The sequence below is a fragment of the Danio rerio genome, chromosome 5 (genome assembly GCF_049306965.1).
Source record: "Danio rerio strain Tuebingen ecotype United States chromosome 5, GRCz12tu, whole genome shotgun sequence".
NCBI lineage: Eukaryota > Metazoa > Chordata > Actinopteri > Cypriniformes > Danionidae > Danio > Danio rerio.
Genome location: NC_133180.1, coordinates 70,358,459 through 70,382,859, shown reverse-complemented (window position 1 = coordinate 70,382,859; position 24,401 = coordinate 70,358,459). Strand labels below are relative to the sequence as shown.

Genomic DNA, 24,401 nt, shown 5'->3' with positions numbered 1-24,401 from the left:
GTTTTGTGTGTAGAATTTAAAGGAAATAAATGAACTGAATCCATTTTGCAATAAGGCTGTAACATAAAGAAATGTGGAAAAAGTGAAGCGCTATGAATACTTTCCGAATGCACTGAAAATATTTTTTCTGGCATGTTTATATTAATTGGCAAATAAATAAAATACGAAAATTTTGACTTCAAAATAAATAAGAAATCAACATTGGGGGAGAAAACCTTGATCTTCAAACACAAGCAATATTAATCCCTTGGTTATTATGACAGGCGGAAGAGCATCTGTTGCATGATGCATATAGCGGAATAGTTGGTGGTTCATTCTGCTGTGGTGACCCATGATAAATAAGGGACTAAGCTGAAGGAAAATGAATTTTTTTTTCTGACCACTTGTTGTAAATTTATGAACCACACTCAGCTAGCACGCACGCATACACACCTAGTCTATATAAAAATGCAAGTGTTCATTTTGTAGCAGTTATATAATAATAGAGCTACAGTCAGTCATTAACAGATATGACCAGCTGACGTTATACTGTAAAATATGTGTATTTGCTTGTATTAAAGAGAAAAAAGGCAGGGCAGCGCCGAGCTACAGTTATTCATTCACACAACAACAACCACAATACCGTGCGACGCAGCGCGCATGCGCACAACACTACCCAACCAGTGTCGACCCCAGCCATCTATTATGCTTCTTCGCAATAAAAGCTACCCGAAAATCTGCAAGGACAACGCAACCGGAGCCGCTAGGAGTGAAAGTAATAAAGTACAACATATACATTTACGTTTAGCGCATTCCGACCGGAGTTCGCGTTCAGTTTAGGTGAGGTATATCGGTGTTTTGGGGGGAAAACACAGCTGAATGTGGCTAGCAGGATCTCCTCTGACAGAGTCGAGGCTGCTGATGAGCGGCGCTTTGCAACAATCAATGTAACAAAACCTGTTTTTTCACGCGCCACCGTGTCGATGTGTGAACGCAAAAAGGTCGTAATCGTTTGCGCTGTTTTTTCCTCGTGGTATCAAGTGTTAAAACCCGGGCTGCTGGACGCATTGTGGGTTGATTTCAAATTAGCCCGCTGAGTAGCTAGCCGACTGAACGGCATGCACACACAATGGTTGTGTTAAAGACATGGTGGGGCTCGATCCTCGGCATTCCTCACTCGATGCCCTGTCTCTCCCGTGCCCGCCATCTTTTCAAGAACTTATACACACACATATACACACACACACACGCCTGATGCAGTTACTTTAACGCGGGATGGCGAATGTTTTTGTCCAGTCGAGTTTCTGGTTATGGTTTAAATGCGCGCAGGGGCGCATTTTGCTAGCTGATGTTTTGGTTTAATTCTGACTAAACCTGCAATTTTTTATGGCCTCTGATGGGCAGGCGCAGATTTGGGTCGATTTGTTGGTGTTTACAATAATTCGGGGTTAGTTCAGTTGAAAAACACAAGTTTACTGAATCTATCTGCGTTTTTCACTCTTAACGTTAGTCATTTTGTTTCAATGGGTCGTGTGAAAGAAACCCTGATACTGTAGTTGAGACTTTTAACATGTTTAACTACCGGAGACCACAAACTACTGCTTTATATGTGCAAGTAATGCTGTGAGTGTTGTTTCTAAATTAATTTGATGTTGATTAATAATTATAATACAGGTATTGAAATGTATGTGCTTGTTAATGAAATAAAAACGCCAGTAATATTAATATATGCACAAAGTAAACAAAATTACGGTGTAAAATGGGATTATTTTTATAAACACCCATTCATACAGGACTTTTAACTTCGTTATGTACTGGAGAAGGTGGTTTGTTTTTGTATTTTAGCTGGCACTTGTGCAAATAATACTGTGAGCGTTGTTTCTAAATTTGATGTTGATTAATAATTATAATACAGGTATTAAAATGTATGTGCTAGGCTATTAAATAAAAACGCCAGCTAATATTAATATATGCACAAGCTAAACGAAATTATGGTGTAAAATGGGATTCATTTTTATAAACATACTTTCATACAGGACTTTTAACTTCGTTATGTACTGGAGAAGGTGGTTTGTTTTGTATTTTAGCTGAGACTTGTGCAAGTAATGCTGTGAGTGTTGTTTCTAAATTAATTTGATGTTGATTAATAATTATAATATAGGTAATTGAAATGTATATGCTAGTTAATGAAATAAAAACGCCAGGTAATATTAATATATGCACAAGCTAAACAAAATTACGGTGTAAAATGGGATTATTTTTATAAACACACACACATACAGGACTTTTAACTTCGTTATGTACTGGAGAAGGTGGTTTGTTTTGTATTTTAGCTGGCACTTGTGCAAGTAAAACTGTGAGCGTTGTTTCTAAATTAATTTGATGTGGATTAATGATGATATTGAGATGGATGTGCTAGTTAATGAAATAAAATGGTCGTTTGTTTACCACATACACATTCACTATGATGTTACTATTGATAAATTACCTTATCCCCTCACTGGCTTTAGTGTACTGCACAAACTAAACTAAATTATTGTGTAAAATCAATTAACTTCACACATATAGGACTTTTACCTTGTTTAACTGCTGGAGAATGTGATTTATTTTTATATCTTAGCTGGCACATGTGCAAGTTAATTCTGTGAATGTTGTTTCTAAATTGATTTGATGGTGATTAATAATTATATTACTATGGGTATTGAAATATATGTGCTAGTTAATGAAATAAAAACGGCAGTTAATATTAATGTATGCACAAGCTAAGCGAAATTAAGGTGTAAAATGGATAAATTTTTATAAACATACACTAATACAGGACTTTTAACTTCGTTATGTACTGGAGAAGGTGGTTTGTTTTTGTATTTTAGCTGGCACTTGTGCAAGCAAAACTGTGAGTGTTGTTTCTAAATTAATTTGATGTGGATTAATGATGATATTAAGTTGTATGTGCTAGTTAATGAAATAAAATGGTCGTTTGTTTACTACATACACATTCACCGTGATGTTACTGTTGATAAATTACATTATCCCCTCACTGGCTTTAGTGTACTTCAAACTAAACTAAATGATTGCGTAAAATCAATTAATTCCACACATACAGGACTTTTAACTTGTTTAACTGCTGGAGAAGGTGATTTATTTTGTATTTTAGCTGGCACATGTGCAATGTAATGCTGTGAATGTTGTTTCTAAATTGATTTGATGGTGATTAATAATTATATTACTATGGGTATTGAAATATATGTGCTAGTTAATGAAATAAAAACGGCAGTTAATATTAATGTATGCACAAACTAAACTAAATTATGGTGTACAATGGATTAATTTCATAAATGCACACAAATACAGGACTTTAAACTTCATTAAGTACTGGAGAAGGTGGTTTGTTTTGTATTTTAGCTGGCACATGTGCAATGTAATGCTGTGAGTGTTGTTTATAAATTAATTTGATGTTGATTAATGGTGATATTGAGATGTATGTGCTAGTTAATGAAATACTAACATTGTTTACTACGTACACATTCACAGTGATGTTAGTATTGATAAATGACATTATCCCCTCACTGGCTTCAGACTGTACACAGTAATATATGCTTAAATTAAACTAAATTATGGTGTGAATTGGATTAATTTCATAAACACACACACATACAGGATTTAAAATGGTTTGTTTTGTGTTTTAGCTGGCACATGTGCAATATTGTGAGTCTTTTTTCTAAATTATTTAATGTGGATTAATGAGGATATTAATTTGGGTATTTAGATGTATATGCTTGTAAATAAAATAAAAAACACTCTTTATTTATTTTTTTTCTTTCTTTATTTTTACAACATGCACATTATGTTAGTATTGATCGATTAGATTGTCCCCTGACTGGCTTTAGAATGTACACAATAATACATGCATAAACTAAACTAAGTCTTGGTGTAAATTGGGCTACACTGCAAAAAATGCTTTTCTTGCGTAGATTTTTTCTTTTTCTTTTTTTCTAATCCAAATATCTAAACATTCTTATATCAAGAAGCTTTTTCTAGGTAAGCAAATCATAATGTTTTGTTTTCGAAAATAATATGCCAATATTAAGTGAGTTTTTCCTTAAAACGAGCAAAATAATCTGCCAATGAGATAAACAAAATAATCTTGCTTTTTCTTTTGACATAAGATAATTTTTCTTACCCCATTGGCAGATGTTGCTGGTTTTAAGGAAAAACTCACTTCATTTTGGCATATTATTTCTTAAAACAAGACAATATGTTTTGCTTGTCTAGAAAATTCTTCTTGATTTAAGATTTTTTTTAGATATTTGGACTAGTAACAAGACAAAACATTTAATAATTTGTAATTTTTTTTGCAGTGTAATGTTATAAATGCACAAACATACAGGGGGGGGGGAGAGTAAAATACCACTTTTAGATTCTCATTGTCACACATTTCTGCTGTGTGAATTGTTCTTAGATCAACATCATTGTTATTGACATTTTATCAATTTTAATATATGCATAAACTTGGCTAAATCGTGTTGTAAATTGGACACATTTTATAAATGCACGCACAGAAAAAAAAAAGATAAAACATCACTTGAAGATTCTCAGTTTTTTTGGATTAAAGATTTATAGTTTTGAGTAAAATCTCATGTTTGCTTTGAAAAGTACTAATAATATTTCTTCTGAATGTACATAAAAATATAGATTTTTGCATAAGATCACATCAAAATGTTATGTGTTTGGACATCTTCAGATGGTAAAATTTCAAAGGAACTAAATTAATTTTTTTGTGGGATAACCATGATATTCAGTCAACAAATTAAAACATTTGTTATTCTGACAAATTGCTGTAAATTACACTGTTTTAATATTTCAAACCAAATATTAACATTTATCTCAAACCCTTACCTTATACATACCGTAAATCCAGAGAAACTTACCTACTTATAGGACTGGGCAATATGGGAAAAATGCAGTCTCGATAATTATTAGATATGACCCGTGGTTTTTTGCCCTCGTGTCCAAGTAATTTGATTTTGAGTATCTGCCAATACTAAAACCCCATTCGATACTTTTATAATACATAAAAAAAGCATAAAGAAGAGCCAAGAAACAGATCCAGGATGTTTCTTTTTTTTTTTTTTTTTTTTGCTTAATTTACATTTATTTTTACATTCAACAACTCTGTTAACAAACAGAGCACTTCTGTGAGGTAGCTTGAACAATCAAGTAATAAATGACAGATCAATTCTTCACTTTTGGACTTTACTGCAACAGTAAATATATATAAAAAATAATATAAAAACAAATAGCGCCTCAAAATAAAGTGCTCGTCAGGCAATCCCAAATTTACATATCTCAAAGTCTGCTATGGCAATGTTGTCATCATTAACTTTATAATACCTGACCGCAGACATACTCACGCTTTCCGTTTCAAGCTGCTTCTTAGCATTCAACCAATAGCGTCTCAGCGACTAAGTGATGTCAAGCTGCACGCGTTGCTGTTTCTGTGTGAAGTTAAGAATGAGGTCTAACTCTGTGCCAACGCATAAATATAGATGTGTTATATATATATTTGAGTCCAGATCGGGAGGTAACGTCTGATTTCGATCAAGTCTGAAACAGCTAATCAGGCCCGATTTCCAATCACGTGATCGGATCTGGACATCCCTAATAAATATTTTCTATATTGAACTACAGCGATATATATGTTAATACTTTCCGATTTAAATGAGTACCCATTACCCAACAATGACCAAAGACGAAAATTGGAGAGTCCATTAAATTTCCGTTGGCTGAAAATTTGTCGCACATTTCTGCCGTGTGATTGGCTTTTAGATTAACAGAGTAAAAAGTTCAGAGCTTACATTGTTATTGACCGAAATTTTATCGCAATTCGATACAATATCGGTTATCAGCCCAGCCTTGCTTTCTTACTTTTTTTTTTGCATGGCTATTTATATTTCTTTCATTTTGGACGAGGACTGTGCCGATAAACGGTATTATATAGAATTGCGTTAACTTTTATGTCAATAACAATGATAAGTTCTGGACTTTTTTACTGTATGTTGATCTAAGAGCCAATCATACAGCAGAAATGTGCAACAATATTATTATTATTTGATATTACAAATGCTCCGAATTTTTGGACACCAAAAATTTCAGTGGCCGAAATTATGTTTTGCCATTTAATGGACCCTCTAATTTTTGTGGCTTCAGTCGTTGTTGGGGTACTCTTTTAAATCTAAAAGTATTAACAACTTATATAGAAATATCATTATCGTTCAATATATGGAAAATAAATATTGAGAATGCATTTGTGCCGTATCGTCCAGCCCTATTTTGGACTGTGTGTGAATTTTTTGCAAATGTGATAAGCAGTAAATTATGCAAATCAACCATTTGGTCTAATTTTAATGTGTATAAATATATGCATTTATATGTTATATTGTGCAAAATATTATTTATATATGTGATTTGTTTTTTTCGCTGGCAGCGTGCTGACACTCAGGTCCTGAGATGGGATGTGTGTGTCGAGGTGGGACTAAGGAGCAGCAAGAGGATCGTTGTAACTGAGCTACAGACGTCATTCAAGCAACAGCTTCCCCCCTGGCCAATATGTCGGCAGTCACGTCCCCTGCCCAGGTGCCTGCACCTATTGTTAACCCGCCCCCACCCGAGTTCATAAACTCTGGTAAGCCGGGCCGGAAAACCAACCAGCTACAGTACATGCAGAATGTGGTTGTGAAGACTCTTTGGAAGCATCAGTTTGCGTGGCCCTTTTACACACCTGTGGATGCAATCAAATTGAATCTGCCGGTGAGAAAAACCTTTTTGTCTTTACTATATACACAATTATTATTCCTCCTGCGAAATTTATATTCTTTTTCTAATATTTTTCAAGGAACTTACCAAGGAAATTTTCACAGTAATTCTGATCATATTTTTTAGTCTAGGGAAAGTTTTATTTAGTTTCTTTTGGCTGTAATATAAGCAGTTTTTAAATTTTTTAAAAACAATTTAAGGTCTGTATTATTAGGCTGTTTAAGATTTTTATTGACACTATTATCCAGTAACTTGCCTAGTTAACATAATGGGCCCTATCATACACCCGCTGCAATAAGGCTTAAGACCAGTACAACAGTAACTTTCACATTTTGCACCATGTTGTTTAAATTGCAAATCCACTTGCGCCACTTTGTGGACTCATGGGTGTTCTGGTCTAAAAAGGAGGTGTGTTGCTATTTTGAGGAACTGAAATAGACCATGCCATTGACCAACTAAAAGCTGGTCTTTCAGTTTATTCTTAACAAATTGCGTTTGTATAATGTTGTTATTATTATTGTTATTATTATTTTTATTATTATTATTATTATTATTATTATTATTAGCAGTGCTATTTATTATATGCATCTTTATATTTGTTTTAATAAAAACGAGAGGCATGCATCACCATATAGGGCATAAGAATAGGACGCGTGTTTGGATATAACTCTTTTATTTTTTTAACACAATTATTATTGTTTATTTATTAGTTTGCTGGAAATTAGAACTAAATTTAGAAATAGTTTTGAAACCAATCTTTACACTTACCAAATGACATTAAATATGTAGGCTAATTGATATCTTCAGTGGAGTCAGTTTTCACTGTTTCCTTACTCCATGAAAGTAAAGGAGTAAAAGTAAATTAAAGAGAAAGTAAAGAGGCCAAATGGGGGAGGCTCATTTTTTATCCTTGGAGATGAGAATCTGATTGGTTTAATGCAGTTATACTAAAAAAACCCATAACTAATTAATAGAATAAGCACAACACTGTTAGACCAAGAGCATATTTTTCTGTTTTTTTAAATATTAAAGTGGATTTGGACATGCCCTTAATGCTTTTGTTAAATATCCTGTTCAGTATCATGTACTGTCATCAAGGCAAAGACATGAAGAATATTTTTAAAAGAATAAATATTTCACGGGAGGAATAATAATTTCATTTCAACTGCATATTTGAAATACAAGATTGTTGTTTTTTTGTCTCTTATGTTGCATTTTTCTTTAGTTGGGTAGTTTGTTAAAAAAAGGAATATTGTAAAATTACAATTTAAAATGACATCTTTTTATGTGAAAACTTTTGAAAATGCAGTTATTTTCTATAATGACTAGTCTGAATTTTTGGTATCAATATTCTAGTGTACCTTGTCACATGATAATTTTATGAAAAAAAAGTGTATTTTTTACTGAACTAAAAGAATGATTCACTATTTACATTTTAAATGTTTGCAGAAATGGTTATGCTTTTTTTTCTCAGATTTATTTCATAATTTTTTTATTGTTTAAAATCATTCTTGCTGAACTAGGTTAAAATTTCATAATACAAAAAAAAAACCAATCGTATAAATGGTAAAGTATTATGGTTTACACTAAAAGATTTGACAAAAAAACAGCTTTAAATGTTTCTTGAGCTACATAATAGAAAATTTCTAAAGTATCATAGTATGTGACACTGAAGACTACAGTAACTTACAACTTTTAATCAGGGGAATAAATGGCATTTTAAAATATTATTTTTAATGTATTTTTAAATAAATGAATCCATCTTTGTGAAGCAGAAAAATACTAAACATACTATGTTTTAGAAGTGTAATTATTCATATTTTCTATATTTTGGACTGCAAGCTGTGTTTTAAAAGATTAAATAAAATTGACTGGTTTATTTCTGCACCTTTAATGTTGCCAAAGGAAATAATATTTTTAAAAGAAAAAATATTTGCCTTTTTGGGATTATTAAAGTAAGGAATAAGTGATATTACTTTTATATAGATATATCTTTTACTGCAGATGTTGGCTTTTAAGGCTTGAGTTTTTCTCTATTTGGTGCCTTAAACTTAGTCTAACTTATCATCTGTGTCATTTAGGACTACCATAAAGTTATCAAGAATCCAATGGACATGGGAACCATAAAGAAGCGGCTTGAGAATAATTACTATTGGACTGCTGGCGAATGCATGCAGGACTTCAACACTATGTTCACAAACTGTTACATCTACAACAAGGTACGTTTGGGTTTTTAATATTTATTTAAATTATTTTATTTTTCCTGTTATGCTTTTGTGTATCTAGAGGAGCATTCAGTGTGAAATTATTAGTTTTCCAAATATTTCTTAAATTCTGTTTAACAGAGAGATTTTTTTTCAGCACTTTATTAAGCATGACACCTTTTATTATTTTTAATAATTTAACATGTTTTTTTTCTTTGCCGGTTTCACTATTAACTATATAATTATTTATTTAATTAATCACGATTAATTAATCGTAAAGGCTTCTCAACACCGCGTTTCTGCTTGGAACAAAACTGCAGCAACTAAAAGTAGTTTGTGCATCAAGACCAGGGTCAGACAGAATCTGCGGACGTTTTTTGCTATTTCTGCAGAGAATTTTGGTAAAAATCTGCGGATTACTGCGGAATTATTTTGGGAGTATGGGAGATGACAGGGGGCTTTTGTGAGTGCGGAAATTTCAAATCGCTATTGTTTTAGGAAGAAGCAATGGAAAATACACAGAATTGCAAACCACTTAAAGTTACAAATAATGGCGCTGATAAGAGCGATCATGTGGCGAATGCTAGCTGGGATCAACGGAGTGTTTTTGGAGAGAGTGCTGAAAGACTCAAGCCTGTTTCACACCGCAAGCGTGAGCAGAGCATGTTTTTTTGGCATCCATGATAACAGATAAGAGCTTTTATACTGCATACAGAAGCAGTGTGTCAGCGTCGTTGAAGCAGCGATAGTTTCGCCGCTGGGTCTATTTTTTTCGGTGCATTGATAATGACCAAAAACACATGGAATGAGCAATTTTACCCAATAAATGCATCGAAAATATCCGCTGATATTTATATATTCAATTAAATAAACTTAAACGATTAGAACGGCAACAAATATTTAGTTGGACCCGAACTACAAAACGAAATTTAAAACAATTTTAAACTAGTGGGGTTTTGAAATCAATTAATGCAAATAATCGCGATCACAGTGAAACCGTGATCAATTCTTAGACTATAATCGTACAACCAAAATGTATAATCGTTGCATCCCTAGTGCTCAGCATGAATGAGAACACCTCATTTTGAAAATAAATATTTTTATCAAATTTTCAGTGAATACACGTAATATATTTGGATGCATTTGAACAAAACAGATTTGTTAAACAAATATATTTATTAAAATAATGTTTTAGTCACCAAACATCTTTAGAAATAGAAATATAATTCATTTAAACTCATGCAAAATATTGCACTCAAAAAATTACAAACTACAAAATTTTAACAATTCTGTTTTTTTTTTTTGTTGTTGTTTGTTTCTCTTATAAAATAAAAACATTTTATATTTATCCTCGACTGATCGCATGCCTGAATAGAAATGCTGAAACAATATATCGTGCATCCCTTTTGTGTGTGTGTGGAAATAGAGTAAATGTGATCTAGAATAATTGTCTTTAATTTGTTACCCTCAGCCCACAGATGACATTGTTCTCATGGCTCAAGCCTTGGAAAAGATTTTCCTCCAAAAGGTAGCTCAGATGCCCCAGGAGGAGGTGGAGCTTTTACCCCCACCACCGAAGGGCAAAGCACGGAAACCCGGAGCACCCCCTGGTTCAGGTAACTGACTGAACACCACAAAGCTCTGGAAGATGCTGCTTTGAGGAGAGTTTCCAGCTGACTTTGTCGTTCTCTCTTTTAAACAGAAAACCAGCAATCGATAGCCTTGACTCCTGGATCTCCATCGTCGTCATGTCCGAGCTCTCCTCCTCAGCTGGCTCAGACTCCTGTAATCGCTGCCACTCCAGTCGCCACCATCACAACCAATGTCCAAGCTGCGCCCCCTGCCACGGCCATGATCCCAACCGCACAGCCTGTGGTCAAAGTAAGAGCAGCTACAAATGTGTTTACTCATCATAGAGGAGTAGTTTCCTATGTTTAGCTATCTTACAATCTTTTCATCTATCTATCTATCTATCTATCTATCTATCTATCTATCTATCTATCTATCTATCTATCTATCTATCTATCTATCTATCTATCTATCTATCTATCTATCTATCATCTTTCTGTCTTTCTGTCTTTCTGTCTGTCTGTCTGTCTGTGTCTGTCGTTCTGTCTACTTTTATCTATTCATCTATCCATCCATTGCTCTATGGTTTTATCTATAATTATGTTATTTTGTATCATTTAAGATATTTTTTCGTCCGTCCAATCTTTTGTCGATTGTTCTATCTATCTGAATATAGTTCTATCATTCTGTCTGTATCTATCTATCTATCTATCTATCTATCTATCTATCTATCTATCTATCTATCTATCTATCTATCTATCTAAATGTCTGTCTGTCTGTCTGTCTGTCTGTCTGTCCGTCCGTCTGTCCGTCCGTTCGTCTATCTGTCTGTCTGTCTGTCTGTCTGTCCGTCCGTCTGTCCGTCCGTTCGTCTATCTGTCTGTCTGTCTGTCCGTCCGTCTGTCCGTCCGTCCGTCCGTCCGTCCGTCCGTCCGTCCGTCCGTCTATCTGTCTGTCTGTCTGTCTGTCTGTCTGTCTGTCTCTCCATCTATCTATCTGTCTGTCCCTCCATCTATCTATCTGTCTGTCCGTCCGTCTGTCCGTCTGTCTGTCTGTCTGTCTGTCTATCTATCTATCAATCTGTCTGTCTGTCCATCCATCCGTCTATCTATCCGTCCGTCCATCCGTCCGTCTGTCCATCTATCTATCCATCTATCTATCTATCTATCTATCTATCTATCTATCTATCTATCTATCTATCTATCTATCTATCTATCTATCTATCTATCTATCTATCTATCTGTCTGTCTGTCTGTCTGTCTGTCTGTCTGTCTGTCTGTCTGTCACTCCGTCCGTCCCATCTATCTATCTGTCTGTCTGTCCATCTATCTGTCCGTCCGTCCGTCTGTCTGTCTGTCCGTCTGTCTGTCTGTCTGTCTGTCTGTCTGTCTGTCTGTCTGTCTGTCTGTCTATCTATCTATCTATCTATCTATCTATCTATCTATCTATGTCTGTCTGTCTGTCTGTCTGTCTCTCTGTCTGTCTGTCCATCTATCTGTCCCTCCATCCATCTGTCCATCTTTCTGTCCATCTATCTGTCCATCCATCCATCCATCCATCCATCCATATAAGGTATATTCATATTTTGTTTCGTATCTAATTGTCTATCAAATCTATTTATCTCTCTAATCATTCTTTCAAATTGTTCTATCTTTATAATCTTTCTTTTTGTAATCATATAAACATAAATATATATATATTTTTTGCTGAAACCTTTTAGAATTAAATATTTTTAGCTGCTTGGCTTTGAAGTGGATGAATTTAGAGATACCACTTCCCTGAGAGGTCACTTTTAGATTTTTTTTCAGGCAGCATGCTGTGCTTTTGTGTGTTAACAGTCTAAAAGTAGATGTAGGATTGTCAACACGCATAACTCTTTTCTGAGATGTTACATCTCTAAATTCATCTCCTAAAGCGCCACCGTTTCCGCCATCAAAACAGCTTTTGTAGCAGATTCACTGCCTTTAGCAATAAATTTCATACTGCCTGCTGTGTATTTTGCATAAGCATTTTTTGAGATGTCTATGATAGTTGGGACTAGGACTAGGCTTGGGCGGTATTACGGTATTATGGTATACCGCGGGATCTAAAAATAGCAACGGTGTCAGTTTCAATACCGTTATACCGTCATAAAATATTAAATATCCTTTATTTAATGCCTACAAAAACGTATGTGTGGTTGTTACACAGGACTGTGGAGGAGAGAGAGAGAGGAAGGGGGAGAGACGGAGGGGGAGACGGAGGGGGAGAGACGGAGGGGGAGAGAGGGAGAGGTGACGTGACGAGTCGCGCTTCAAAGTGTCCTGCAATTTGGCAGTTTCGACTGAACAGAAGTGAGATGTAGTTAATATGAACGAGAGGTCTGCATTTGAGCTGAAGATCTTTGCCCGAACCGGCGAGACCCGAAAAAATCCAAATCCCTGCATTAAAATCCATCCCTGCAAAGGTGAAACAAATGATGACGAAGTAGTAAAAAACGCTAATTTTGACGGCGGTCACTAGCTCAGAAAGAGCGGTTATTCCAGCCGCAGGTATTTCGTGGTCGCTCATACACTGCGTATTACAGTAGAGCCCTAAACCGCAAGCTGACAGGTAAAAAGACGAGGCCACTCGCTACACTGAAACTGCTGTCATGGAAAATTAAATGGATGTTCCTGACTGGTAGAAGATGAACAAACAATCCCACCCAAACCTTGCAAAATCAGCCAGATCAGAACTCTGCATCTCGACCTGTAGCCGTAGGAAAGGGTGTTCAGTTATGCTGGACGCACCATGAGTGAGAGGCTGCGCTAAAGCCTGTGGATTTAATAATGTTCCTCCACAAACACACGTAGCCTAATCTTGGTGAGTAAAGGGTTTTTAAATTATAAATAAATATTAATTAAACCATATAATCATAATGTAGACAAAGTGTACAGACTAATGGTGGCATTATTCTTTTAATATTCAGCTTCACCGCCGCCCTAATGCCAGATTGTGAAGAGAAGTGGAGAAACACATCTTGCAGAGCCTTTATCTTAATTTCGTTATTGCCAAAATACCCGTCATCATTTAGAGTTTATTTTAATTTGATTTGTTAAGCACGATTTCTTTTCATTGGTGTGTTGGCCAATTTAAAGGCTAAGTGCATGTACCTAGACTTATAGAGTGCTGAGATGTTACGATGTTACAGAGGACTTATTTTATTTCTTTGTTCCAACTTCCAAGTGGCCTACAGTCTACGTTTGTTACGAATAAATGATGTTAAAACATATAAATGACTCATTCTTGAAAAAAAGCATACGAGCTGTGTGCATGAGCACATTTGAATAATGTCCGGCTGTAAACGGGTTCGGGCTTTATAAAGCTGTCAATCAAAATGTACCTGTTGGACTCGGGACCTATCGGGTATAATTTTTATGGCCCGATTACAGCTCTCTGCATTCCCGCTGCTGTTCCGCGGGAGCCGGCCAGATTTCTTACGGTGTGGAAGTAAATTTCTGAATAAATCGCAGGAGAGATGTGCTTGTGTGTTTGTGTAAGAGAGAGAGGGGTGCTGTGCGTCTCTCTCTCTCTCTCTCTCTCTCTCTCTCTCTTTCACCGCGAGCCTAAGGTCGCAAAGAATGTATTCAGTTTCTGAATGGTTTAGGCTCAAGCCAACAGTTTGGTGATGCTGTCTGAGCCTTATGTCATTTTTTTTTTTTATTACGCCGGTAATACCGGATACCGGGGTAAAATATGGAGGCGGTTTGACGGTATCAAAATTTGGATACCGCCCAAGCCTAACTAGGACTGCAATACTGAAGAAAAAGATGATATGCGATAACATGCTAAATAATGTGATCTGCAATAAAAAAATCTGTCTGTCTGTCCGCCCGTCTGTCTATTGTCCATCTATCCATCCGCTCATCCATCCATCTAACTGCCTATTGTTTTGACATTCTATCTATCGTTTTATCATTCTATCTATCGTTTTATTGTTCTATCTATCGTTTTATCATTCTGTCTATGGTTTTATTATTCTATCTATCGTTTTATTATTCTATCTATCGTTTTATCATTCTGTCTATCGTTTTATTATTCTATCTATCGTTTTATAATTTTGTCGGTTGTTCTATCATTCTGTCTATTGTTCTATAGTTCTATCTGTTGTTTTATCATTCTGTCTATCATTTTATTATTCTATCTATTGTTCTATAGTTCTATCTGTCATTTTATCATTCTGTTCTATCGTTTTATCATTCTATACTTTTATCAGAATTTAATCATTCTATAGTTCTATCCTTTGTTTTATCGTTCGTCTATGATAGTTAGTGCTAGAACTGTGCGATTCTGAAGAAAAAGCTGATATGCGATAACATGCTAAATAATGTTGTTTGCGATATAATAATATATATAACCAACATATGTTTCATAAAATTTTTGGGGGAAGAAAAAGCATCTCTAAACTTTCTGGAATTAAACAGTCATGTTTTGCCGTTTCATAAAACAAGTCATACAATTAAACAAAGTAAATATATTTTTAAAACAAATAGCACCACCAGTTTTTTAACTGCCCACTGTTAGTAAATGGTAAAGTTTTAGGTGAAATATTACTTTAAATAGCTTAAATGCTTGGTCATTTTTCAGCATCCATTATGCTAATTGGGTATCTTGGTAATTTTTCAGCATCAATTATTTATTTTGGTCATTTTTTCAGCATCCATTATGTTAATTATGTATTAAATATCACAATTATTGCGACGATTATAGTGCAATATGCACATTTGCAATATTTTGCTCAAGTTTGTGCTTTGAAAATTTGTAGTCTATTAATTAGTTTGATATCTGTAACTTATCCTAGCATAGTGTTTTCCAACCAAGTTCCTGGAGGCACACCAGCAGTACATATTTTGGATGTGTCCTATATCTGATCTATTTATTTCAGGTTTTGGAGTCTTTTCTAATGTTCTGATGAGTTGATTTAGGTGTGTTTGATTAGGGAGAGATTGAAAATGTGTACTGCTGGTATGCCTTAAGGAACAGGGTTTGGAAACACTGACCTAGCGAATGACGGATTGACTTTCTCTAAAGAAGATTACGGTCTAATTAAAAACCCTAAACCAGCCTAAATATCAAGTTTGTCAAGCACACTGCTGAGAAGAATCGTAATTTTTCGTTTCATTGTTTTAATTACGTTCTAACACACCTATGTCATTGTCCTCAGAAGAAAGGGGTGAAGCGGAAAGCAGACACGACCACACCGACAACCTGCGCGATCACTGCCAGCCGAAGTGAGTCGCCTACTGCAATGTTGGAGTCCAAACACAGTAAAGTCATTTCCAGACGAGAGAGCACAGGTCGACCCATTAAACCTCCCAAGAAGGACCTGGAGGACGGGGACGTCCAGCAGCCAGGCAACAAGAAAAGCAAGCTCAACGATCATCTCAAATACTGTGACACTATCCTCAAAGAGATGCTTTCCAAGAAGCACGCGGCCTACGCCTGGCCCTTCTACAAACCTGTAGACGCGGAGGCCCTGGAGCTGCACGACTATCATGAAATCATCAAGCAACCGATGGACCTCAGCACTGTCAAAGTATGGCCTAAAATTCAACTCACAATTAGTTCCTTTATTAAACAGAAATTAATATGTTGGTATGTATTAATATCTGTAGCTAATTTATATTTAAAACCGGTTGATTTATTGGCATGCTGCTGTGAGCATGTAAGATATTCTGCTGCTGCTGCTGTGTAAATAAGCATTCATAAATCCCATAGCAAATACAAACAGGTGGAGGTGGAAGGTTTCAGATAAGACTTTGATAGCATACTGTAGGACCAGCTTACAGTGTGGATTATTTAAATGTTCACCATGATTGACAGAAGCCAATCAGCTTGTGCCATGTGATAACATACCGTTTAGGGTTTGATGACTGATCTGTTTATGATTTGACAGTTAAGGTAAAGGCTGATTTATACTTCTGCGTCAAACGCTATGCTATGCTACGGCGCTGACGCATAGCCCTTCGCCTTCACTGATGTGCACCTCTCAAAAAATGTAACTACAAATCGCAACAATGCATAGCGCAAGCTCTTTAATTGGTCGGCTTGGTAGCGCTGACGAGTCTGGGCAGGGCCGAGAGCCGCGTGAATGGTGTGAGCCTGATGGAGCAATTGTTTACAAGTTTGGAGTCCCGTGAAGGAGCTCCGGATAGAAATTTTTGTTTTGTGTTTACCTCATAGTAAAAGTTGTTGCACATCCGCTGGTTCCTGCCTCAAAATGAGCGAGTTTGAGCCACTTGTACATCCCGGAAGTGTTCAGGAAAAGCAACACAGCAGCGAAGAAACTCGACACAAAGAGACATTTACACCTCACTGCCAACTAGCGTTTCGGAAGTGTTAATGCAGACCAACAGAGACAGCGCGCAGAAGTATAAATGCACAGCTACGCGCGTTGCATGCGCCGTGGGTTACGCCGGTCACTTGACGCAGAAGTATAAACCAGGCTTTAGGAGTTGTGTATTTGATCAATTGTATGTTATGTCTGATTAGCTGTTTATATAGGAAGTTAAGAAAAGATAAAACAGTGTCCTATACTAGATATTGGTTTGATTTCTAAAAAGGTCTGATTAGGGCTGGGTGATTATTGGAAAAGTCATCAAAATCGACATTGGGAATCTATAATGAGTTAATTTCAATGAGGAAATTTTTTTTATCATGATTTTTGTGGCGAAGAAGTTTCTACCGACAAAAACGAAATAAAAAGTGCTGACGACAACAACTATAATAAAAATATACTGACATTTTCTTTACTAAAAAAATGAGTAAAATGTGATTCGGGGATGTATTTTGGTAAAAATCCAATCAGAATTAATCATGGTGTGTGATGCATGATGCACACAAACATATTTGAAAAGTAACTGATCCACAGTAGATGCAGGATGTGATTGCATCCTCATCCATAGGGGCGTCTGTCTGATTAAACTATTTCTGATGTCAACAGCTGAAAGAAAAATCCTGCATTTTCAGTAGTCTACTGCTCTTGCCGACACATAATTTTACATATTACTTAAGATAAATAAACAATGCATATCTAATTTTTGGTCTTTAATGGAAAAGCTATAATCAATATTTTAATGAAATGATTTTATTTTAAGTTACAATATTCTGTATAAATAAATGTCTACTATATTTGAATTAAATTTCACTTAAATTAAACCAAATATATTTTGGTCAACTAAATCTAGAGCATAATTAGTCGACTAAAACTAAAATGATTTAGAGGACTAAAGGCCCAATCCCAATTCTATTTTTTGTACCCCTTCCCCTTGGCCCTTAAAACCGAGTGTGAAGGGGAAGGGCTTCAAAATTTACCCCTAAGAAATGGGACAGCACTACAGCACCTGCACACGTCACCATATGTCATCGTGAGCTCTTGCTTTATAAGATATCAGATGATCGCGACTGCTGTAGTTATTCCAGTAGCAATGTTTTTTGGTATTTATCTTCAGGAAATCACAGAAGGCTTAAATTATGTTATTATAACTATACAATGTGGCAATTAGATCATAACTATACTGCACATTTACACAATGTTATGATACTGCTATACAGGATTTATTATTATGGATAGCAATATTTATCTTTTTTTTTTTTCTTTTTTTTAAAGCATGACAGTAAAACACGTACACGGTTATGAATGTATTAAAACATGTGCTTTTTTTGTTGTAAAAATTCATAATAATGACAAAAAAATACTAATTTGTGGATCTCATTATTTTCGGGTGCTGCTATCCTGCCTTTGTGGCTGTGTATTCTGGGAAATTATGTTACCTCTTGGTTTCAAGTGTGGTCCAGAAAAATCTCCGCTCTAAGGGCTATCCGCCCCTTTCCCTTAGCTCTACGCCTTCAAGCTAAAGAGAATTGGGACAAGGGCAAGGGCTAGGGCTAGGGGGTACAATTGGAATTGGGTCTAAGACTAAAACTAAAATCAAAATTTGCTTTTAATTAACACTGCCTATAATCGATCTAATTTATCCAGGTCAATGTTTTATTTAAAAATTACTTTCCCTACCGCATGTGGAGTCACATGTCTCCGCTAAGGCTGAGGCGGATTTATACTTCTGCGGCTGCTTTGTAGTCACATCTGATCTTTGGTCAAGTGGAATGATGGACCTATTCTTGAGCCTTACTTTGCATTACATTGACGATGATTGGAAGCTGCGCCAGAGAGGCCTTGAGATGGCATATTTTTCATTACATTAAAATGATTATTTACATTAATATATTTGTTTGCAGAAGATGCTAGAATACATGGTTTAAGACATTATTTACAGGATAAACAAGAGTTATTTTATTTAGAAGAGATACTGCTTATTTTCTACTTTTAATATGAAAAACATTTAAAATTATTTATTTATTTTCTAAAACTGCAAGTTATTTATTTTCACTGTTAAAAAAAAAATGATATATATATATATATATACACACACATATATATATATATATATATATATATATATATATATATATATATATATATATATATATATATATATATATATATATATATATATATATATATATGTATGTATGTGTGTGTATATATATATATATATATATATATATATATATATATATATATATATATGTTTACTGTACAAAACCTGTCAGTGAACTATGAGGGCAAAAAAAAATGATAATAAAATAGTAATTGTTCATTAATGGTAATCAAGTTAAAATGCTCAATTAATCGAGATTTGGATTTTAATTCGTCCAGCTCCAGGTCTAATACAATTTCTTTCAAAAAAGTGGAACAAATTTAAATATATGTTTATATACACATTTTATTTTATTTTATGTTCTTATTCTTGGTCAGAATAACAAATTAATAAAAAAAAATTTGTGTGATTTGATAATCAAATTCCTCCAAATTTTAAGGCCCAATCCCAATTCTACCCCTTAGCCCTTCTCCTCGTTTTGCACTTGCACGCCAGGGGGTAGGGGTGTCCCAATTCTCTTCAGCTTGAAGGTGTAGGGCTAAGGGGAAAGGGTGAATAGCCCTTTGAACAAAGATTTTTCAGGACCACACTTGAAACCAAGGGTTACGAACATTTCCCAGAATACACCAGCCACAACAGCAGTGTTGCTGAACCCAGAAGTAAGGAGATCCACAAATTAGTATTTTTCATTCATCATAACACATTTTTACAACATACAAACACGTTTTTCATATATTCACAACCGCGTTCGTGTTTTACCATCATGCTTTAAAAAAAAAAATGCTAAAATAAAAACCTCTAAATTTCACGTCCTATAATCCTTATTAATAATTCCTGTACAGCAGTCCCACAGCATTCTGACACTGGAATACCCTGTCAGTAATGTCTAGTGGCTGGGATTGAGCTTTTTACAGTGTTTGCTAAAATGTTAATGTTATTTTTGGTGTGTTTACATTGATGAATATGGCCTCTGTGTAAATACGCAGTACAGTTACGATCTTATTGCCACGTTAGATTGTTATGATAACATACTATATGCCTTTAGTGATTTCCTGAAGTTAAATACCAATAAATAACACAACTGGAATAACTAAAGCAGTCATGATTGTCTGATCTCACATGAAGCAGGAGATTGCGAGGACATATGGTGATGTGTGCAGGTGGTGTAGTGCTGTCTCAATTCTCAGGGGTAAATTTTGAAGCCCTTCCCCTTAACCCTCAATTGTAAGGGGGTAGGGGTACAAAAATAGAATTGGGATTGGGCCTAAGTCTAAAAATAAACATGGCACTGGCTACTATTTTTTATTAAATTTTTTTAATTTGTAAGTAAAGTCATCAGTAGTTTACTGAATATATTCAAACATAACTATACATCTATATCTAACATTTTATATGTTATTTACATATATGTTATATTAAATAATTAGTTAAATATGTATTACATTACCTTTTTTCAAAGACAATAGCATTTAGTCCCACTAAATGTGTGTGTGTGTGTGTGTGTGTGTATTGGTTTATTTTTCTTTAAATTTTAAAAACATTTTTTACTAAAGTGTATTTTTATTTACTAAACTGTTTCTCCTGCAATGTCTCTTTTCCAGAAAAAGATGGACAGTCGAGAATACCCAGACGCCCAAAACTTTGCAGCAGATGTTCGGTTAATGTTCTCAAATTGTTACAAATATAACCCTCCTGATCACGAGGTCGTTGCCATGGCGAGAAAACTCCAGGTACGGCATTTGAAAATCACTTATGCTCGGGTCACACCAAATGCACAATTAAGTATTTGTTACATACCAAGTCAGTGCAAACATGCGAATAGAGAACTAATTTTACCAAACAATGTGAATAACACAGAAACACGAACCCATCACATCTTTCGCATGAGTTAAAAAAATTCTACTTGAGACGAATATTTGCCTGATGCATTCATTTGACCTCCTGTTAAATCAAAATCGACAGCTTCATTAATGCTGTAAGTGGATCTGTATGCAAATATGAAACTACCCCTCACCTGAGGCAGATAGTCAGGTGCTCATCCTCTAAGATAGATCGTCTATAGCAGTGTTTCTCAACCATGTTCCTGGAGGGACCACTAGCACTGCATGTTTTAGATGTCTCCTTTGTCTCTCACATCCATTACAGGTCTTTCAGTCTCTGCTAATGAGCTGATGATCTGAATTTGGTGTGTTTTGTTAAGAAGACATGGAAAATGTGCATAGCTGCTGGTCCTCCAGGAACGTGGTTGAGCAACACTATAGTTTTTTTTAAGGGTGATTCACACCTACACTTCTGTTTCGGAACCTGTCTCGTTTGCCCAGTTAGCATGGTTCGTTTGGCATATGTGAAACCACCAATCGCTCTCTGATCCGCGCCAAATCAATCGCGCCGAGATCGCTTGAATGAGGTGGTCTCGGCTCGATTAAAATCTCGCGCCTCCCTCCCGGTCCTCAAATAGGCTACGTCACGCACCCTGCTCACCCCTCCCCACCGCATTTCTCCTCACTCTTCAAACACGTCACGCTAGCCTGCTGCTACTGACGGTGCTTGTGTTTACACAGTCTTTCATTTAATTTTACGTTTGAACAGCTAGATGAATGATAATGAAAATCTATTTAAGCGATTATATATTAAGTACATTACAACATCAATGCTGTAAAAGGAGCCTTATAAAAGGAAATGGAAGTTCGTTCATCTTTGGCTAAAAAAACACTAGCTTGTACATATACCCCATTCACTTTTTGTGCTCCTCTGGATTGTGTCATGAGCCCGAACATGATGGCTTTCTCGCATTTTTGGGACTTCAACAATAAGTAAAAATGAGAATCCGTAGATATATCCAAGTGTAGACTCCCAGGATATTTTAAAGGATCATGAAACACCAAAACACATTTTTTGAGCTGTTGACAGTCGTATATGTGTCTCACACTGCTAAAAAACACTATTAGGACACCTATATTTCACTAAAAAGTGTAAATTGGTTGTTTTTGTGTTATTTCAAGCAAATTCGTACTTCCGGTTTGAAACTAATTTTTGAAGCTGCGTCACAGCCATGAGATAATAGCGTTGTATTCCAGCGTGCAGACTGGGCGTCTGTGCCAGAGTGTGGCTTATTACGTCTCAGAGTGTGATGCATGAGTCAGACTTGGTTCAAACCAATCAGCGCGCTATTGTGCAACTTCATTAATATTCATTACTGTCACAGTGTTTAGACGACAGAAACACCACGTTGTATTGGCAAAACAAGCGTGAAGTGTTGCTTTTATAGTTTGCTGCAGTTAGGTTTTGTTTTTATTTTCTCTCTGTGAGAGCGCAGCTGGAGTCATGCGTGGAGTACTGTGTACGCAACGCTCAACAACAATAACTTGCGTGTCTAAGGAGGAACATTGTTTACCTGAGAGCTGTTCTCATTTGCAAACACTGAGATCTGGATTCGCTTGTAGTCTCCTCTTAATAAAGATGCGGCTTTTTTGGTAGGTAAGTAAGCGAACAGTGCTCTTTGTTTATTCAGTTTGTTCGTATCTAACAAACTATTGCACCGAGTGTAAACATGTTAGCACTACAACCAAACTATTACCGTCGTGTAGGATTTTCACCGCATTTTGTGACCGGAATAACACACGCGGCTTTCTGACACTACCTGCCGTGTGCATCTAGGTTTCAGGGAAATGCTGAGGTATTTTTTCTCTCATTCGCCGTGCGGTATCAAACATTGCATGAAAAATACACGCTTGGAGCAGTTCCTCGAATCAAATATCTTGTTTGTCATGAGGGACATGAATGAATTCCCTAAATGAAAGAGTCAAACTGCAGTTAAAGTCCACCATTTATTAATTTGGCAAATAATTCGACTACAGATGTCCATGTAAACACTGCCACTTTCTCCCCTGTGTGTGTGTTTTGACTCTGAAACTCAGCGCGCCCAAATCGACACTCCCACACTATCCCTCTTTAGTTCCTCCGACACTCCCCCCTAAACAGAGCTGGACACGCCCACTTTTCTGACTTTCTAAAGTAGAGGTGTGAATACACCCTGCTGAAACGAGGGGGTTTCATGGCCCTTTAAGAATCAATGCAAAATAATTGCGTTTGGTGTGAACCCGGCATTACTATAAAGCCTTATAATGTTTTTTTCAGATCTCACTAATCATATTTGTCCATATCCCACAGGATGTGTTTGAGATGAAATTCGCCAAGATGCCAGATGAACCGGCAGAACCATCTTCACCAAACGCTGTTTCGGCGACGGCAGTGGTGAGCAAGAGCACGGGCAGCAGCGAGAGCAGCGCAGACTCGTCCAGCTCCAGCTCCGACTCCGAGGAGGAACGGGCCACTCGGCTGGCTGAGCTCCAGGAACAGGTGAGTGACAAACAGGTGGGTGTCACCACTTGAGGACCAAGATCCAAACCAAGGGTGGAGGGACAGGCAGAGGCTCCACCCGCTCCCCTCACATTCACCACCACCGCCTGACCAGTCTGACTGCTTGTGTCAGAGTCATTCGGACGTCTTTTCTTTTCCTTTAATGTCTCCTGTTTTGGTAATGTTTTGGAAATGAACGAGTGCCCATTTTCACCCTGGACTGAACGTTTAACCCTCTACCGCCTCTGCAGTTTGTGTTGGCATCTTGGTATACATTGGCTTGCATGCTGTACAACCTGACAGTTTTTTAATTTCACTTAGAGTTGTCACGATACTGGAATTCGGTACCAGAAGATACTGAAGTTTTAAAAACGTCCATTTCTCGCTAACATTTAAGCGCTGTTGAGTGTCTTAAACAGTGCTGATTTTTTCATCGTTAGGCCTGCGCGATTATTCGAAATCGAATCACAATCACGATTTGAGACTCTAATCAAAAGAGGCTGCGATATGAAATATGTACTATTTCATTTCCCCCACCCAGAACAAATGCATGCATGTTGTCTGTGTGACAGTATTACTAGTGAAGTGAGTGAGCACACTTTTGTTTTGTTCAGTTAGAATTGTGCAGCCGAAGTATGTGGAACATCCACAAAAAAAATACACAAGCAGGAAACATGCGGCCTTGAACACCCCAAGATTTACTGCGCTCTGATAACGGCAGGACGTTTTTAACAGAAAACTACGATTCAAAATATGAATTGGGTTTATTTTACTTGAAAATCTAAACGCATTAAATAACAAAAAGAGTATGAGATGTCTTGCTAAAGAGTGATTTTAAAGACATTTACATTTTATGTGTACATGTATGGATCAAAGAAAAATATATTTTGATTTGCCTTCAGATCGCTTAAAATAAGCTTTAAAATCATTTTGAAAAAAAAGTCATTACACATTTTATTAGCGGGTGCTGTTACGGTTGCTAGGTGATGAGATCTGTTGTCTGTAGGCTAGATAA

The 24,401-nt window shown here is 36.0% G+C and overlaps 1 protein-coding gene across 38 annotated transcripts in view; it reads left to right on the top strand.

Annotated features, from left to right (window-relative positions):
- Positions 1 to 643: 643 nt before the first annotated feature.
- brd3b (bromodomain containing 3b) overlaps positions 644 to 24,401 on the top strand; it is a 42,521-nt gene continuing 18,763 nt past the window's right edge. For 8 of the 38 annotated variants that reach the window (XM_073949870.1, XM_073949868.1, XM_073949858.1 and 5 more), the window contains exons 1-8: positions 644 to 754; positions 6,464 to 6,786; positions 8,874 to 9,011; positions 10,468 to 10,612; positions 10,699 to 10,877; positions 15,754 to 16,122; positions 20,629 to 20,757; positions 23,198 to 23,386. In XM_073949870.1, the coding sequence (XP_073805971.1) occupies positions 6,586 to 6,786; positions 8,874 to 9,011; positions 10,468 to 10,612; positions 10,699 to 10,877; positions 15,754 to 16,122; positions 20,629 to 20,757; positions 23,198 to 23,386 (1,350 nt within the window). In that variant the 5' untranslated portion in view covers positions 644 to 754; positions 6,464 to 6,585. 38 annotated transcript variants of the gene reach the window in all.